Below are 19,650 nucleotides of genomic sequence, written 5' to 3'. Positions count from 1 at the left end.
ATATGATTGAGGCAATGAAAAATGTTTTACACATTTCTGAAGTGACCCCAGGTACCACTAAAAAGGGTATTATGTTTGGGGAGAAAAAAACTACCAGTAGTTTTTCCCCCTTCTGAAGAATTAAATGACGTGTGTGAACTAGCGTGGGCTTCCCCTGATAAAAAATTTGTAATTTCAAAAAAATTACTAATGGCGTACCCTTTCCCACCAGAGGATAGGTCACGTTGGGAAACACCCCCTAAGGTGGATAAAGCACTTACGCGCTTATCAAAAAAGGTGGCACTGCCGTCCCAAGATACGGCCGTCCTAAAGGAACCTGCTGACAGAAAGCAGGAGGCTCTCCAAAAAGCTATATACACACACACTGGTATTATACTGAGACCGGCTATTGCCTCAGCATGGATGTGCAGTGCGGCAGCTGCATGGTCAGACTCCCTGTCAGAGAACATTGACACCCTAGACAGGGACACCATATTGCTAAACGTAGAGCATATTAAAGACGCTGTCTTTTACATAAGAGATGCACAGAGGGATATTTGCCGACTGGCATCAAAAATAAGTGCACTGTCCATTTGTGCCAGGAGAGGGTTATGGACCCGGCAGTGGACAGGGGATGCAGATTCCAAAAGGCACATGGAAGTTTTGCCTTATAAGGGTGAGGAGTTGTTCGGGGATGGTCTTTCAGACTTAGTTTCCACAGCAACAGCTGGGAAGTCGGCATTTCTGCCACATGTCCCCTCACAACCAAAGAGAGCACCGTATTATCAGGTGCAGTCCTTTCGCCCCCAAAAGACCAGACGGGGTAGAGGCGCGTCCTTTCTGCCCAGAGGCAGAGGTAGGGGAAAAAAGCTGCAGCATACAGCCACTTCCCAGGAACAAAAGTCCTCCCCCGCTTCTTCTGCTAAGTCCGCCGCATGACGCTGGGGCTCAGCAGGCGGAGCCAGGTACGGTGGGGGGCCGTCTCAAAAACTTCAGCAATCAGTGGGCTCGCTCACAGGTAGATCCCTGGATCCTTCAAGTGGTATCTCAGGGGTACAGGCTGGAATTCGAGACATCCCCCCCCCGCCGTTTCCTCAAATCTGCCTTACCAACGACTCCTTCAGAAAGGGAGGCTGTGTTAGAGGCAATTCACAAGCTGCATTCCCAGCAGGTGATAGTCAAGGTGCCCCTACTTCAACAAGGACGGGGTTACTATTCCACAATGTTTGTGGTACCGAAACCGGAAGGTTCGGTGAGACCCATTTTAAATTTAAAATCCTTGAACACATATTTGAAAAAATTCAAGTTCAAGATGGAATCGCTCAGGGCGGTTATTGCAAGCCTGGAAGAGGGAGATTACATGGTATCTCTGGACATCAAGGATGCTTACCTGCATGTCCCCATTTACCATCCTCACCAGGAGTACCTCAGATTTGTGGTACAGGATTGTCATTACCAATTCCAGACGTTGCCGTTCGGCCTGTCCACGGCACCGAGGGTATTTACCAAGGTAATGGCCGAAATGATGATACTCCTTCGGAAAAAGGGAGTTTTAATTGTCCCATGCTTGGACGATCTCCTGATAAGGGCGAGGTCCAGAGAGCAGTTGTTGGTCGGCGTAGCATTATCTCAGGAGATGCTACACCAGCACGGTTGGATTCTGAATATTCCAAAGTCTCAGCTGGTGCCGGCGACACGTATACTGTTCCTAGGGATGATTCTGGACACGGTCCAGAAAAAAGTGTTTCTCCCAGAGGAGAAAGCCGAGGAGCTGTCGTCTCTAGTGAGAGGCCTCCTGAAACCAAAACAGGTGTCGGTGCATCATTGCACGCGAGTCCTGGGAAAGATGGTAGCTTCCTACGAAGCGATTCCATTCGGCAGGTTCCATGCCAGAACTTTTCAGTGGGACCTGTTGGACCAATGGTCCGGATCGCATCTTCAAATGCATCGGTTGATAACCCTGTCTCCAAGGACCAGGGTGTCTCTGCTGTGGTGGCTGCAGAGTGCTCATCTCAGAGAGGGCCGCAGATTCGGCATACAGGACTGGGTCCTGGTGACCACGGATGCCAGCCTTCGGGGCTGGGGGGCAGTCACTCGGGGAAGAAACTTCCAAGGACTTTGGTCGAGTCAGGAGACTTCCCTACACATAAATGTTCTGGAACTGAGGGCCATTTACAATGCCCTAAGTCAAGCAAAGCCCCTGCTTCAAAACCGTCCGGTTCTGATCCAGTCAGACAACATCACGGCTGTCGCCCATGTAAATCGACAGGGCGGCACAAGAAGCAGGACGGCGATGGCAGAAGCTACAAGGATTCTCCGATGGGCGGAAAATCACGTGTTAGCACTGTCAGCAGTGTTCATTCCGGGAGTGGACAACTGGGAAGCAGACTTCCTCAGCAGGCACGACCTCCACCCGGGAGAGTGGGGACTTCATCCAGAAGTCTTCCAACTGATTGTAAACCGTTGGGAAAGGCCACAGGTGGACATGATGGCGTCCCGCTTAAACAAAAAGCTGGAAAAATATTGCGCCAGGTCAAGAGACCCTCAGGCGATAGCTGTGGACGCTCTAGTGACACCGTGGGTGTACCGGTCGGTTTATGTGTTCCCTCCTCTTCCTCTCATACCCAAGGTACTGAGGATAATAAGGAGAAGAGGCGTAAGAACTATTGGGGTAATTCCAAGTTGATCGCAGCAGGATTTTTGATAGCAATTGGGCAAAACCATGTGCACTGCAGGGGAGGCAGATATAACATTTGCAGAGAGAGTTAGATTTGGTGGGTTATTTTGTTTCTGTGCAGGGTAAATACTGGCTGCTTTATTTTTACACTGCAAATTAGATTGCAGATTGAACACACCCCACCCAAATCTAACTCTCTCTGCACATGTTATATCTGCCTCCCCTGCAGTGCACATGGTTTTGCCCAATTGCTAACAAAAATCCTGCTGCGATCAACTTGGAATTACCCCCTATACTCATTGTTCCGGATTGGCCAAGAAGAGCTTGGTACCCGGAACTTCAAGAAATGATCTCAGAGGACCCATGGCCTCTGCCGCTCAGACAGGACCTGCTGCTGCAGGGGCCCTGTCTGTTCCAAGACTTACCGCGGCTGCGTTTGACGGCATGGCGGTTGAACGCCGGATCCTAAAAGAAAAGGGTATTCCGGAGGAAGTCATTCCTACGCTTATTAAAGCTAGGAAAGATGTAACCGTACAACATTATCACCGCATATGGCGAAAATATGTTGCGTGGTGTGAGGCCAGGAAGGCCCCAACGGAGGAATTCCAGCTAGGTCGGTTTCTGCACTTCCTACAGTCAGGGGTGACTATGGGCCTAAAATTGGGTTCCATTAAGGTCCAGATTTCGGCTCTGTCGATTTTCTTCCAAAAAGAACTGGCTTCACTGCCTGAAGTTCAGACATTTGTCAAGGGAGTGCTGCATATTCAGCCTCCTTTTGTGCCCCCAGTGGCACCGTGGGACCTCAACGTGGTGTTGGGTTTCCTAAAGTCACATTGGTTTGAGCCACTCAAAACCGTGGATTTAAAATATCTCACGTGGAAAGTGGTCATGCTTTTGGCCTTGGCTTCGGCAAGGCGGGTGTCAGAATTGGCGGCTTTGTCATGTAAAAGCCCCTATTTGATTTTCCATATGGATAGGGCAGAATTGAGGACTCGTCCCCAATTTCTTCCTAAGGTGGTATCAGCTTTTCACTTGAACTAACCTATCGTGGTGCCTGCGGCTACTAGGGACTTGGAGGACTCCAAGTTACTGGACGTAGTCAGAGCCTTGAAAATTTATGTTTCCAGGACGACTGGAGTCAGGAAGACTGACTCGCTATTTATCCTGTATGCACCAAACAAGATGGGTGCTCCTGCTTTAAAGCAGACTATTGCTCGCTGGATTTGTAGCACAATTCAGCTTGCGCATTCTGTGGCTGGCCTGCCACAGCCTAAATCTGTAAAAGCCCATTCCACGAGGAAAGTGGGCTCTTCTTGGGCGGCTGCCCGAGGGGTCTCGGCTTTACAACTTTGCCGAGCTGCTACTTGGTCAGGGGCAAACACGTTTGCAAAATTCTACAAATTTGATACCCTGGCTGAGGAGGACCTTGAGTTCTCTCATTCGGTGCTGCAGAGTCATCCGCACTCTCCCGCCCGTTTGGGAGCTTTGGTATAATCCCCATGGTCCTTACGGAGTCCCCAGCATCCACTAGGACGTTAGAGAAAATAAGATTTTACTCACCTATAAATCTATTTCTCGTAGTCCGTAGTGGATGCTGGGCGCCCGTCCCAAGTGCGGACTGTCTGCAATACTTGTATATAGTTATTGTTAACTAAAAGGGTTATTGTTGAGCCATCTGTTGAGAGGCTCTGTTATGTTCATACTGTTAACTGGGTATAATATCACGAGTTATACGGTGTGATTGGTGTGGCTGGTATGAGTCTTACCCGGGATTCAAAATCCTTTCCTTATTGTGTCAGCTCTTCCGGGCACAGTATCCTTACTGAAGTCTGGAGGAGGGTCATAGTGGGAGGAGCCAGTGCACACCAGGTAGTCCTAATTCTTTCTTAGCTGTGCCCAGTCTCCTGCGGAGCCGCTATCCCCCATGGTCTTTACGGAGTCCCCAGCATCCACTACGGACTACGAGAAATAGATTTACCGGTGAGTAAAATCTTATTTTCTCCTAGTCCGTAGAGGATGCTGGGCGCCCGTCCCAGTGCGGACTACATCTGCAAGACTTGTATATAGTTTTTGCTTACATAAGGGTTATGTTACAGTTTTGATCAGTCTCGGGCTGATGCTGTTTTGTTTCATACTGTTGACTGGTTTGTATGTTCCAAGTTGTACGGTGTTGATGGTGTGGGCTGGTATGTATCTTGCCCTTAGATTAACAAAATCCTTTCCTCGTACTGTCCGTCTCCTCTGGGTACAGTTTCTCTAACTGAGGTCTGGAGGAGGGGCATAGAGGGAGGAGCCAGTGCACACCCATATCTAAAGTTCTTTATAGTGCCCATGTCTCCTGCGGAGCCCGTCTATCCCCCATGGTCCTTATGGAGTCCCCAGCATCCTCTACGGACTAGGAGAAAAAGATTTACCGGTAGGGTTCAAATCTTATTTTATTTATTTATTTATTTTTTTGCAGCATTTTGGTGGCTAATTGGATACCCCCATATAAAAACTAAAAGCTTACAACAGTAATAAGCATCACAAACCGCAGCACTCATTAACCCTTTTACATGTAATATAGAAACCGCTCATGTGCAAAGTGATAGGAGGTGATTCATTGTCATTTCGCGCCTCTCGCTAATGAAAGTGATTATGGATGGAACATAATTACCAAGCAAAGTAGTTACCACAGTACAAATATATGCAGTGTCAGGTTTAGAGAGAATACAAACAATGTAGACAGCCATCATGTGGGATATCTGTGACCGTGTAATTCACACGGAACGTGTGACCTCACTGAGGCAGGAGCCACAACATCTGAACACAGACAATTTGTAGAGTTGCAGGTTTACATGAAATTCAGACAAACAGGGACCAAATCGGACCTGTCTGTATGCATAGAAAGGAGGACACATTGGGGTATATTTACTAAGATGGGAGTTCTATTTAAGATGGGATGTTGCCCATAGCACTGGGGCCCACCGCAATAAAGAGGCCCACAGCCGACGGTATTATAATGAGTCAGACTGACTCATACGCTGCTGCACCGCAGGGCGCCAGTCTGTCCAAGAAACATAGAATGAAGTATGGACGCGGTCCGGCCAGAGGAGGTGGAGGAGGGCCTGCTCCTCTCCTTGCCTTTCCTTATTTCTCCCCAACCGGCCCGGCCCTTTGTCAATGAGTAGTTTTTGCCACTGGCGCTGGGAAACTGAAAATCTCGTGACTATCACCGGCGCTAAGATGCAAGGATGAGCCATGCGCTTCAGTTCTGGCCCAGGTAAATAAATTGTATTATATGTAATATACAGTGTTTGGGCCTAATCCAGAGTTGATTGCAGCAGCAAATTTGTTAGCAGTTGGGCAAAACCATGGGGGAAATTCACACCTGATTGCTCGCTAGCGTTTTTTGCAGCGCTGCGATCAGGTCAGAACTGCACATGTGTATGCACCGCAGCACGCAGGTGCATCGCACAGGTACAAAGAGGATCGCCGCTCAGCGATGGGTTTGTGCGAAGAATCCATTTGCACGGGCGATCGCAAGGAGATTGACAGGAAGAAGGCGTTTGTGGGTGGTAACTGACCGTTTTCAGGGAGTGGTTGGAAAAAACGCAGGCTTGTCCATGCGTTTGCAGGGCGGGTTCCTGACGTTAATTCCGGTCCCGGACAGGCTGAAGTGTTCGCAGCGGCTGAGTAAGTCCTGGGCTACTCAGAGACCGCACAAGGGGGGTAATTCCAAGTTGATCGCAGCAGGAATTTTTTTAGCAGTTGGGCAAAACCATGTGCACTGCAGGGGAGGCAGATATAATATGTGCAGAGAGAGTTAGATTTGGGTGTGGTGAGTTCAATCTGCAATCTAATTTGCAGTGTAACAATAAAGCAGCCAGTATTTACCCTACACAGAAACACTATAATCCACCCAAATCTAACTCTCTCTGCAAATGTTATATCTGCCCCCCCCCCTGCAGTGCACATGGTTTTGCCCAACTGCTAAAAAATTTCCTGCTGCTATCAACTTGGAATTACCCCCAAGATCTGTTTGTACAGCTCTGCTACACATGCGTTCGCACACTTGCAAAGCGAAAATACACTCCCCTGTATCTGTTCGCAGCAGTGTAAAAAAAACCTAGCGAGCGATCAGGTTTGAATTAGGCCCCATATGCACTGCAGGCGGGGCAGATATAACATGTGCAGAGAGAGTTAGATTGGGTGGGGTATGTTCAAACTGAAATCTAAATTGCAGTGTAAAAATAAAGCAGGCAGTATTTACCCTGCACAGAAACAATATATCCCACCCAAATCTAACTCTCTCTGCACGTTATATCTGCCCCGCCTGCAGTGCACATGGGGGGTAATTCCAAGTTGATCGCAGCAGGAATTCTCTTAGCAATTGGGCAAAACCATGTGCACTGCAGGGGAGGCCGATTTAACATGTGCAGGGAGAGTTAGATTTGGGTGTGGTGTGTTCAATCTGCAATCTAATTTGCAGTGTAAAAATAAAGCAGCCAGTATTTACCCTGCACAGAAACAAAATAACCCACCCAAATCTAACTCTCTCTGCAAATGTTATATCTGCCACACCTGCAGTGCACATGGTTTTGCCCAACTGCTAACAAATTTGCTGCTACGATCAACTCTGAATTACCCCCTATGTTACCCTCTCCCCATTACACTCTGCCTCTCTGTCACCCTATTCCCACCACCCTCTGCTCCTCTGCATCACCCTCTACCTGTCACCCATTCCATCTCCCTGTCACTTTCTGCTAGACACCCTTTGCCTTGCCCTGTCACCCTCTGCTCATCATCCACTGCTTTTCCTTAATAAGCATGTCATTATGTGTAATTCTATTTCCCTCTGGTCCAGCTAGAGAGCACGTGTCTGTAACCAGATTAAATGCACATGTTCAGCAGCAACAAATGCTTGGAAATTCATTAACATGTTGGTAACTATGGGAGCAGAATTGTCCCCAAGGTGGTGATAACAGCTGAGGCCACTGATTTAGGAATTTGAATATAAACATCTTCCTTAACATACTGTAGTTACAGTAATGACTGAATACTGACGCCATGGACTGCAGACTACCCTCATGGATACATACCAGGGAATGGTGCAGCACTGGGGGGAGTGCTTGTGTTGCACTACTAGATATAAATGTTGCAATAACGTTGGCTATTACAGGTCATTCTTTGGGCCCGATTCAGACCTGATCGCTCCTCTGCCAATATGCAGAGGTTTGCAATCAGTCGCCACCCAAACAAAGTGAATACCCGCCCCGTGCAAGTGTGTGTACGCCGCGCGAAAAGCTCTGCGTACGCCAGTCAGTTGCAAATCCGTTCGCAACTCACTCACCATCAAATGATTTTTCCAGTCTGTGCAGTCTGTGCGTAGCCCAGGACCTGCTCCTACAGTGCAATACAAATAGGCTGATCGGGGCCGGAGCTGACGTCACACAGCCTCCCAGAAAACGCCTGGGAACGTCTGCGTTTTTACTGACCATAAACGGGCAGTTACCACCCCCAAACGCTCACTTCCTATCAACCAACTGGCGTGCGCCTAGCGATAAAAAAAGACGCTGGATTCTTTCGCAGTTTGGCCTCGCACGTGGGCATTACAATAATCGTCTGCCCCGCGAAAACGCACAGCAGCGATCGGGTCTGAATCGGGCCCTTTGTACCTGTCACTTGCAAAGTATGTCACTTAGGTAGTGGTTACTGTTACGGGGCACAGGTCATTGGGTCAACTCAACTTAGGTCGACAGTCATTAGGTCGACCACTGAAGGTTGACATGGGCATTAGGTCGACGGGAAATGTCGACATGAGTTTTTGGACTTTTTTTGGTGTCGTTTTCTTCGTAAAGTGACGGGGAACTCCAATTAGTGCACCGTGTCCCCCTCGCATGGCTCACTTTGCTCGAGGTTACCATTCCAATCGTAGTCCACGTGGATCGTCAAGTATGGAAAAATCCAAAAAATGAAGAAAAAAGAGTGCAAAACTCATGTCAACATTTTGACTTGTCGACCTAGTACATGTTGACATTTTCACATGTCGACCGAATGATCATGTCGACCTAATGATCATGTCGACCCATGCATGTCGACCTTTAGCGGTCGACCTAAGCTGTGTCGACCTAACAACCGTATCCCACTGTTAGGTATAAACATTTCATAAAAGTATACAGTAACTAGCTTTATACTCTGATTTTCTTTAGGAAGCCATATGAACATCTAATGCACAGAAACCGCATGACATGCATTTCTGGATTCTGAAAACAAATGCAATGATTTACGTTGACAAACATGAAAGATGAAAAAACCCAAATCATTAATTTGTATCACATTTTACCCCGAAGCATACTTGCCTATGTTTGAAAATGAATTTCAGTGAAAAAACACTGTTTCACGCGACACTGAAGAGTTTGTGTACTGCGCTGTGCAGGGGGAGCCGGCGACGGCTCAGGGGGACATTTGCCGCTTGCAGATCACATAGCCCCACCCACAGCAGCCGACGCCTGTAAGGCGAGAGACATGCTCCTGAGTGCACATGCCTGTATCATGCACATGACATGTATGAGGGCCTTTGTAAAGTCATGTGCTCCAGTAAATGCTGTAGTAGGGCTGATTCAGATGTGGACTCATCTTAAATGAACCTTGTCCATGTGATAGAGAATATAGACACTAAGCTCTACTGGGGCAGACATTGTGAATTAATAAATGTGCTCTTAAAAGCTCTGCATAATATATAGGAGCTATGTGAATAACTATTATTAGCCATTAAATAGAAGAAGCAAACCTCTGAATATTGGGCCTAATTTAGACCTGGTCGCAGACTTGCACGCAGACGGTTTTTTGCACTGCTGCGACCAGGTAATCGCCACCTATAGGGGAGGGGTCAAGCGCATCGCAGGGGTGCGAACGGCTGTGTAGAGAGCTGCACAAACGAAAGTTTGTGCAGTTTCTGCACAGCCCAGGACTTACTCAGCCGCTACGACGATCCAGGCCGCTGGTGACGTCAGGAATCCTCCGGAGAAACGGGTCGACACGCCTGCGTTTTTCCGGACACTCCCAGAAAACGGTAAGTTGCCGCCCAGGAAAGCCTTCTGCCTGTCAATCTTCTTGCGATCATCCCTGCGATCGCTACCATCGTAGAAATCGTCGCTCTCTGGCGACACGCCGGGCAGCGACATGCCTGCGCATTGTGGTGGGTCACGCGCATGGGCAGTTCAGACCCGATCGCACTGCTGCGAAAAATGCAGCGTGCGATCGGGTCTGAATGACCCCCCTTGTCCCTGTCTTCTCTCACAAATACTCAGGAGAACAAGACAAGTTAATATGTGGGGTTACTGTCTGGGTTAGATTTGGCAGTGCGGATGGTGTAATGGTTAGCATTATTGCCTCACAGCACTGAGGAATACCTCCCAACTGTCCTGATTCCAGCGGGACAGTCCCACGAGCGGAGGGACAGTTGGGGGATACTTTGATCACCCACTGCTCTGCAAAGCAGCGAGTGATCTCTGAATAGATGCTGTGCATACGCGCACGGAATCTATTCAGTGAGGGGAGGGGAGCCGGGGGCTGCTCAGGGAGCGCTGGGCACGCCCCAAAATGCAAAAAAGGGTCCGTGCCACTAGATCACACCCACTCAACTGAGGCCACGCCCTCACACAAGAGGCTGCACACCCTTTTCGGCTCGAGCGTGCCTATGCCGCACAAGGGTGCCAATCCCCTACTGACAAAAGTTGGGAGGTATGCTGAGGTCTTGGGCTCGATTCCCACCATGGCCCTGTGTGGAGTTTGTATATTCTCCCCGTGCGGCCGTGCTTGTGTGGTTTCCCTTCAGGTACTCCGGTTTCCTCCCACAATCCAAAAATAATATAACGGTACAACAGTTGGCTACTGAAAAAATTAACCAGTGTGTGTGTGTGTGTGTGTGTGTGTGTGTGTGTGTGTGTTTGTGTACATGGCAGACAAGATGGACCAAGTGGTCTTTATCTGCCATCAAATTCTGTGTTACCATTAATGGAAAAGTGTGTGTTCCCATTTTACCTGGCTCTCCTAACACAGTTTCTATATAACTGAAAACAGATATTGGGGTAAATGTAATAGCCTGTGTTCTACATCAAGTGGCCAGGCGATAGCGGGGGTGATCTGGGTTACGTTAGGAGCCATTTGTAATATGCACTGTTTGTGATTACTAGAACTTGGAATGTTATACTGCTGTTTTAAGAAGTGCCTGTAAACCTGACCTGCATGTGAAGCTGTATCCTGCCTAAGGTGGAAATTAAGTTTGTTGGATTATACTCCATGTATGTGACTCCTGTCACAGGTGCCATTGTTTGCTAACATCGATGGCATGTAACCATTGATGGTGTGCACCCATTGATGTCGGGCAGTTGCTTAGTAGGCCTCCGAAAAGAGAGAAGAGAAAAAAAACTAAAACCGTTACCACGTGCTACCCATCAATGGTGGATAACCATTGGATCAAGAATTGGTGACAAACCAGCAACGGTTGTTAACCATCGATGGTTGAGGGCCATCCCTACTCCAGGGCATCCTATGATATGCAAATGCAATTCCTAGTGAATGCTGCACCCTCCTAAATTACATTTAGGGCCAGCTTCAGAAGTGGACACTGTGCTGATATTGGACGCAATTGGCCACGGTTATCTGTGCATGCATTCTCAATGGTTACCGTACAAAGATGCAGATTGAAATTACACTGAAATACAATTTCAGTAAGCGTTTCTGGGTGGTAACGGGGACGGCTAGCCATACGCAGGTGGTGTTGCAGTCAGCGACTGCACCTAAAGATGCACCGGCGGCCATGTACAGGCGTAGATTCTGTGCCACCATACGGCAATGTAGGATGGTGCATCTTAATGGGCACAGGCACAGATTAGTGCCGCAGACGGTGGGCGTCTCAGTAAGAGACCATCGGTCGTGGGTATGAATCAGGGTCGACCCTAATTTGGTGGACAGGCATTAGGCCGACCACTACTGGTCAACGTGGCAAAGGTCGACATGATAAAAAGGCTGACGTGAAAGGTTGACATGGTTAAAAGGTCAACACTGGACATGGTCTACAGAGACAAAAGGTCAACACTGGAAAAGGTCGATATGACAAATGGTCGACACAAATGTTGACACAACATGTTTAATTTTTATTTTATTGGTGTCATTTTTGCCGTCAAAGCACATGGAACCCCAATTAGTGTACTGCGTTCCCTCGCCATGCTTCGAGCGAGGTGCCTCACTTCGCTACTGCTGCGCTCGGGACAGGTTACTATTCCCAGTCCACGTGGATGGTAAAGTATGAAAAAGTAATAAATAAAAAAAACAGCATCGACCATATGTGTGTCGACCCGTTGCACATGTCGACCTTTTGTACCAGTTGACCATAAGCACTATCGACCTTTCATGTCGACATAATGACTGTGTCGACCATTAGGACTTAATTAAGGTCGACCTATCACTGCATAAAAAGACACAGTTGAAGCTGCGACTGTGTCCACCGTACATTGGTCATTCTGGGTTCATGTAGGAGCTACAGTAAGTGACTGGTAGTGATCAGTATAACGTATGTCATAATTGCAGTTGTCTACATGTATTTCTTGTTACTATATGACTGTGAGTTTCTGTAAACTCAGACAGTGAGTGTGACTGTGTGTCCTGAATTACCCAGGGAAGTCACTAGTCTGGTTCCCAGCGTGAACTTGGTGGCCATGGCAGTGTGGCTGGGATATATAAGTTCCTGTTTATAGGTAGATGCCACGTGACTGTAGGTGGATACAAGAAATGCATTGTTCCTGCCTGTAATCTGCCACTGGGCAGAGCAGCGCTAATGAATGACATTTCCTTGGCATGCTCGGTTGATTTTTTGCCTTAATGTGATTCTTCCTTGAGAATCTCACTCTTTCCTCTACAGCCCTATGAGATCCAGTCAGAGAGCTCTGAAGAGTCTTTCAGCAGCTGAGGTTTCATGTGACCTACATGGAGAATACATTGAAACTGCAGTTCCTCCCCTGGAAATTTAAGTCGGAGTGTAGAGGCGTCTGTCACTTCCTAGCACAGTACTGAATGGGACTCAGGGATAGGAAGGGAAGCTTCCACCGTAACCTTCTCTGGGGCTAAACCTGACGAGTCTTCCCAGGACTGCTGCTTAATGTGACACTATGGATTACTGCGTAACTGCTGGGAGATGTGCATGTTAGTGCACACACTGATTTATTTCCCAATTCAAAATGAGTATTATACTCAAGCCAAGATCTCGCTCCACCAGTTCCCTTAGGACAACAGATGGGCACTGGTAAAGTATATATATGTTTACTGTGTTTATCCTACCATGATAACTATAGTGCGCTGTTTTGTATTGATATACCAGTTACGTTTTCTGACACGTGTCTCATTCAGGTCAGAAGTAGGTAAGCTGGTCAGTTAACCCTTTGGCTACCTGAATATTTAGCAGTGCTGTGTTGATAAACCATGAATGGTAAATCTGCTACTGATAAACCAGAAAATGCATTAATTGGCAAATGAAACTGTGGGTATAATTCTATTTGCTTAGGAAACTTTTTTATTATTATTTTTCTACTTTTTTGTCCGTATTATAGGGTCATTTATAAAGTAAAGCATTACTTAAGTCTATTCCCGTGGAAAGCTTTTTCTATGAGTTTATAAGTAAACACACATTTTGCATAGGGATGTTGGCAGTGCAGTACTGTGTGTCATTAATGCACCTTATCTTTCTGCGTGCTGAGCCCATAACAACACAATAGCACTGCAAATATGTACTTTGGCTGTCCGCTGCCCGGAGCTCCCACATGCTGACGGAAGGATGATATTATATATGACAGTTGTATAATAACGATTTATATGCATTACAGTCCACAGACATCTACAGATGTTTAGCAGGACCCCCAATATTTCAGTTATCAAATCAACAATTCAGGACGTCTCCACAAAATATCGGAAGCGACTCAATTTATAGATCAAAGTAGATAATAAAATATTCATTTTACCTTTATTTCCATTCTCACTCTTGCATTGTTGTTGTGGCGGAAAATATTGGATGAGGGGCATTAGTGTAAACGTTTTTTGCAATAGGTTGTGTTCTTTGTGTTTGCTTTGTTACATTTTTTTGCTTTGTTTTATTATTGTCTTCTTGTTTTAAAAACAAATGCAAGAAAGGAAAACAAAACAACTTGAATTGCTAGTAGTACATTCTTTTGAAAGAACAAACTTCTGTTCGCCATATTCTTTCTAAACTGCCTCTGCCTTCTGCAGTGTGTGTTATGAGGTGGGTAGCACAGTCACCTCACCTCACTGTGTATAGGGGTATATTCATGAAGCAGTGAAAAGTGTGGAGAAGTGAGCGTGTGGAGAAGTTGTCCATGGCAACCAATCAGCTGCTCCGTGCAATTGTATAGTATGCAAATTATAAATGTTACCTGAATGCTGATTGGTTGGCATCGGCAAGTTCTCGGCTGGCTCACTTCTCCATACTTTTCACTGCTTCATGAATAGAGCCCTTAGGGCTCCATTTAACATCAAGACTGATTGCCCATGGCATATTTTGTTTAGTATCACTGCATCTCAATGCGATTTTTACTAATATGCCGCTGGTATTCATCACTTGCCTGTCCGGCAAGGTCCAGCAATGACTGCCCCCCTCCACGGCATCCTCTGCTGTGTTGCCAGCGACGGGTTACTGACAAATAGTGCAGGGACTCAACACAGCCTAGAAGGCTACACTGAAGCCGGAAAGACTTTCCTGGGTCCCCATTGCCAGCAATGGGGAATGTACCGCTTTTGCCATCTTCTGCTGTTTGAGAAATACTGAATAGCTGTCATACCCCGTTAATTATCATCAGAAACATTTGCTGAAGGGGTTATGGTTCATTCCTAAATGTAGCTGTGAGTGCCAGGAAGGGTTCCCGTCAAGATGTCAACATTCAGATTGTTGACAATCAAACGGTAGACACCACAATGTTGACATATTTTGACTTGTTTAGAATTTCAACAGTATTGACATCCAGAATGTAGATGTCAATGTAGCGTCAATATGCTATAAATGTTGGCACATGAAGTTAGGGTTAAGCTGCAATCAGGGTTAGTTGTAGGCTAAAATAGTGCTGTTGACCTTCACAGTCTTGGTTTCTGAACATGTTTTACATTATGGTGTCGACATGCTCTGTGTTTTGTCAGGTGGGTGGGCTCGACGCATTTCACATCACGTCCTGGCCAATTCTCTGAGAGAATTCCCTGCTCTCTCTGAAGCTTGGGAGGTCTTCTTCTGATTCAGGAGTCTCCTGGATTGCAACTGCATGGCCAAATGTGTATATGAGCTGAAGCACAAGGGCATCTGTTTATTGTAATCGTGCATGTGTCTGCTTGGTCTTTTTTTTTAATTGTAAACCCCCCCCCCAAAAAAAAAAAAAAAGAAGAACAATTTGCTTGTTTGATGCAATTGCTGATTAACCAGATGTGTGATCAGCTTGTCAGCAAACATGCAAATATTAATCGGGATGTCTGCAGCCATGATCAGGGATAGCTTTGGGCTGCCCCACTAACTCCTGATCGGGCTAATTAAACTTTCTCCCCCCCCCCAGGATTAAGGGATAATTAAGGGACGGGAAACAGTTAGCTTCCATATGGATGGGATCCCGTCGGACAATATACCGGATGCGATCCTGAAGGAGGATGCAATGCCGGCGTGTACATACCGACACCGCTCGGGATGCTGGCGTCACATAACCAACAGCCCGCATCACAATCGTCCTCACAGCGGGACGCGCGCATGGTGGGGGGGGGGGTAGGTTTAGGCAGTTAAAGGGGGCTTAGGGTTAGGGAGCAGGGATGGGAAGGTTAGGGACCGGGGAGGGAGAGTTAGGTTTAGGCAGCGGGGAAGGGAGGGTTAGGGTCAGGCACCAAGTGGGGAGGATTAAGGTTAGGCACCCACAAGAGAGAGTTAGGGTCGGGAAAAGGTGATGGTTAGGGGGATTAATGGGTGTTTGTCGGGATTGTGATGGATGGGATGCCACTGTCGGTATACTGACAGCCGGCTTCCCGTCCATCGGCAAATCATACTGAACCCTAATGGACAACTGATCTTGTGCCCACAGCAGCCTATCAGACTTCTACTTTCATTTTATAAACTATAGACAGGAAGAGGACATTGGTTCTCCTCTGCACCAGTTTTCACACCTACAGATGAAGCCATGCTAATCATGGCTCCGTCTGCTTCTAGGTGCGCCCCGCGAGGCGCACCGCCGGGAACGAATGGGACACGCGTGTGTAACTCCATCTGTATATGCTCACACTCGCATATCTCACATGGATGAAGTCTGCTGAGCTCCCAGAATGGGAGGGAGATAAATAGTCTGCACTTACTGTATGCTGTCAATAGACAAAATGTCAACAGGAGAATGCTGTGTCGGTAGTAGTGCTATATATAAAGCATTTTAACCTTGGCGACAATATAACAATCGCTTTAATGCATTACAGTGCACAGACATCTACAGATAGTTGTAGTGCCCACATGATTAAAATGCTTTATCATTACTACCATGTCAGCATTCTCCTGTCTACATTACTGTACGCTGTTGACATTTTGACTATGTTTATCAACCATACCGCACCTCACAGAATACAGTACATTGCTTAGTCAGTTGTGAAGGTATATTTACCAGGCTTCTCGGCAGATTTGAGCTCAAAATTGAATGCTACGTTAATACTAAGAGCCTAATTCAGACCTGGTCACACGCAGGCTATTTTTTGCACTGCTGCGACCAGGTAATCACCGTCAGAGCTGCACAAGTTTCTGCACATCCCAGGACTTACTCAGCCGCTGTGACGATCCGGGATGTTGCTGACGTCAGGAACCCTCCCTGGAAACGGCCGGGTACGCCTGCGTTTATCCAGACACTCCCAGAAAACGGTGAGTTGCTGCCCACAAATGCCTTCTTCCTGTCAATCTTCTTGGGATCGCCGGTGCGATCGCTTTCTTCGTTCGTTTCGTCGCTGTACGGCGATGGCCGACGCGCCTGCGCATTGCAGGTCACGCGCCTGCGCATTGCAGGTCACACGCATGCGCATTGCGGGTCACATGCTTGCGCAGTACAGACTTGATCGCACGGCTGCGAAAAAATGCAGCGTGCGATCAGGTCTGAATGACCCCCTAAGTACAAAGCACGACTGACTTAATATTAGGGCCACATTCAGGTCAAGCCTGCCAAGAAGCAGTGACTTGCAAATTTACCTCTTGCCTTTAGTGCAGGTTGCTGGCAGATACCATTGGGCAGCCAACACCAGAGTGCATCATATACAGTATGCTAAATACACCCTTGTGAAACCGAATGGGAACTACCATATAGCTCTGATAGGAGATGCATTAATCCTCTTCCACATTGAGCACCATATGTGCCCGCTGCTTTCCTCCTATTTACCGTGTCTCACGTCCTCTTCATAGATTGTGACCTCTGGGTTAGGAACCCTCTTGCAGTGTTTTTGTTAAGGAAAAATGTGCCCCTTTAACCCCCAGTATATATATTGTCCTATACATTTTACTGTAATAGTGTTATATATAGTGGAACGTGGAAATCGCTAAAACAGATGAATATAATAATGATTGGTATTAGAGTATGATTCAATAGCAGTACTTCCTGCCATCTATCACTGTTATCAGTAAAGGCCAACCCTCCTTTACATCATAATAAAATGTTTCATAGCCTTGCCAAAGGTCACTTGATTTTTTGGCAAATGACTAAAGGTGGAATAGAATGTTCTGCAGATGCTGAATGAACCTTATAAGTGACTTAAATACGAGATTCTATCTGTGAGGATTGTGCCTCGTCTTGCAATAAACTGCATCTCCCCCTGTGTTAAAAGAAGGGCTATCAGCAGAAAATATCTTGGTGTTAATTTCAAAGTCACATGGACACATTGATTTAATCCATCTGCGTCTTCATGTAGCCACCCATTAAAGTAAAGACATGCTTAGGCTCCGGTTGTTGGTCCCAGCATTAAAATAGAAATGCACTTTTTAAAATAGTGATGGTATATAGATCTGTGGATACAGTATGCTGTACGGGCTGTAAGAATTTCTTGAGTAATAAGAAAAGAAATAACATACACAGTGAGAAAAAAGGGCCATTATTTGAGAATGAGACAGGCTGTTGGGAATACGTGCCACAGTCTTCCAGTGCGTAGAAATGTCAGTAAAACTTTCTGGAGCCTGGTTATTGATTGTGAAGCTTTTTATAGTATGTCCTAGGATTTCACTATAAAGCATCACACTAGAGTTTTGGGCCTATTTTTATCTATTGCTGCGTTGTAGCGCCAGAAGCTAAGTTACCGTTAGTTACGTTTAGGGGTCACCTCATTGTACCTCCGCTTGACACGGGCACTCGGTACGATAGATTCTGGCATAGATCATGACACCATAAGTAGGTCCGGGAGTTTGCAGTCACCACATTTATAAACATGTTGTAGTTTATAGCAGTGTAAGATTTTAATGTGATCATTTGGATAAGTGGATAATCAGATTTCATCTTCTTTCAACATCGCTGTGTCGCTGGATACAGCAAATACTTGTATGAGGAGCAATAAATTATACTAAATACAAACTGTTATTACATAAGATAAATGTGTGCATTTGTGCGCAGCGGAAGTACTGCACTCAGACTGATCCCCAGGTGTCAGGGCGGTCCTCAGGGCTGGGAGCGTGGGCTCTCGGTGACACAAATTTCAGCAGGGAAGGAGCCAGAACACGGAAGTTAGCTGAGATGCAGCAATAACTGAGCGCCGGCTTCTACCTGAAATCTGTAATGGACAGGATATGTTCCTGGGAGGTCATGTTACCTCTACACAGCAATGTTTCTTGAACACTACTAGTCACTCATCAGGCTATAGTAGTGATACACACCACCACTGGATTGGTGCCATAGACTTGGCTGAAAGTCGGGCTGTGACTAGAGAGAGTATACCGTCTCTTCTGTTCTTCTCACACTGTAACTAGTGTAGTGTGCCTGAATCAGCTGCCTCACCGTCACTGTGTACTGTGCTGTTCTCCCCAAATGTAAGTGCTATTGGAGATCATCTCTATATAAATAAAATCATCTATAATAACGCCTTAAGTGTCACTCTAGCAGCTGCGCACTAGAGGTCCGGGAAAGGCCCGTCCCCTCACAGCTGCTGCTAGGGATAGGAGATATATACTATTTTGCCTTGCGATATTGACTACATGGGAGCGCGCATCGCAAGGAAAAATGAACACGGTGCGATTTGAACTACACGCAATGCGATTTAAACTAAAAAGATCACATCGCACGCGATAATCTCACCGTGTGTGGGCACCTTAACACAGTCGTCCAATCACAGGCCTGTTCTGTGCATTTAGGCAGTCAATGCTGGGTTTGGTGATGTAAATCTAGAGTTGAGGTATATACAGCCAAGGTCATTTTAGACATCAGTGGGCTATTTTCCCACCTTGTTATTTCACGGCAGATGCTGTAGGGGACCCTTTATGCTTTGTGCCTTCGAGAGGGATTCCACGAGTGCCATCAGCTAATCATGTCCCTAGCGAGTGTCAGTACAGGGCGTTCTTGCAGCCACTTACTGCAGAGGACTCTCTCTCTCCTGGTAGACGTCTGAATGCACATTACATACTGTATGTTGTTTACTTGTGAGTGCATGAAGAAACATGAAGTCTATGACATTGGTAAAGTGTCAGCACTAAAAGTTCTCCCCACTCAGTGCCCTGTCATATTAGCACAGCACAGTACATAGTATTATACTGATCTGGTGCTCTGAACCCGCAAGTGTGCAGTAACCCATCCCATTCAGTCAGCGTTCAGCTTTCATAGACAAAGAAGACAAGTGTCTATGGGGGTTATCATAGGCTCCTAACGTTATAGACGTTGTTATAGACAATTATTTAATAGTTTGTAAATAAAATGACAATGCACAACATACCATTTCTTTTAGTTAGGTCTATTCATATAAAATGTCTACTGCTT

The 19,650-nt window shown here is 46.5% G+C and overlaps 1 protein-coding gene across 9 annotated transcripts in view; it reads left to right on the top strand.

Annotated features, from left to right (window-relative positions):
• The window catches only part of PDE4D (phosphodiesterase 4D), a 1,020,783-nt gene that overhangs the window by 581,485 nt on the left and 419,648 nt on the right, over positions 1–19,650 (top strand). Inside the window, exon 1 of one of the 9 annotated variants that reach the window (XM_063962756.1) lies at positions 12,572–12,941. The exons of 7 other annotated variants lie outside the window; for them this stretch is intronic. In XM_063962756.1, the coding sequence (XP_063818826.1) occupies positions 12,877–12,941 (65 nt within the window). In that variant the 5' untranslated portion in view covers positions 12,572–12,876. Of the gene's footprint in view, positions 1–12,571; positions 12,942–18,686; positions 18,711–19,650 lie in introns of those variants that run through there. One more of the 9 variants, XM_063962792.1, reaches the window with a different exon arrangement.

The sequence above is a fragment of the Pseudophryne corroboree genome, chromosome 1, assembly GCF_028390025.1.
Source record: "Pseudophryne corroboree isolate aPseCor3 chromosome 1, aPseCor3.hap2, whole genome shotgun sequence".
Taxonomy (NCBI): domain Eukaryota; kingdom Metazoa; phylum Chordata; class Amphibia; order Anura; family Myobatrachidae; genus Pseudophryne; species Pseudophryne corroboree.
The sequence above is the reverse complement of the archived record's forward strand: the minus strand, read 5'-3'. Positions and strand labels throughout refer to the sequence as shown.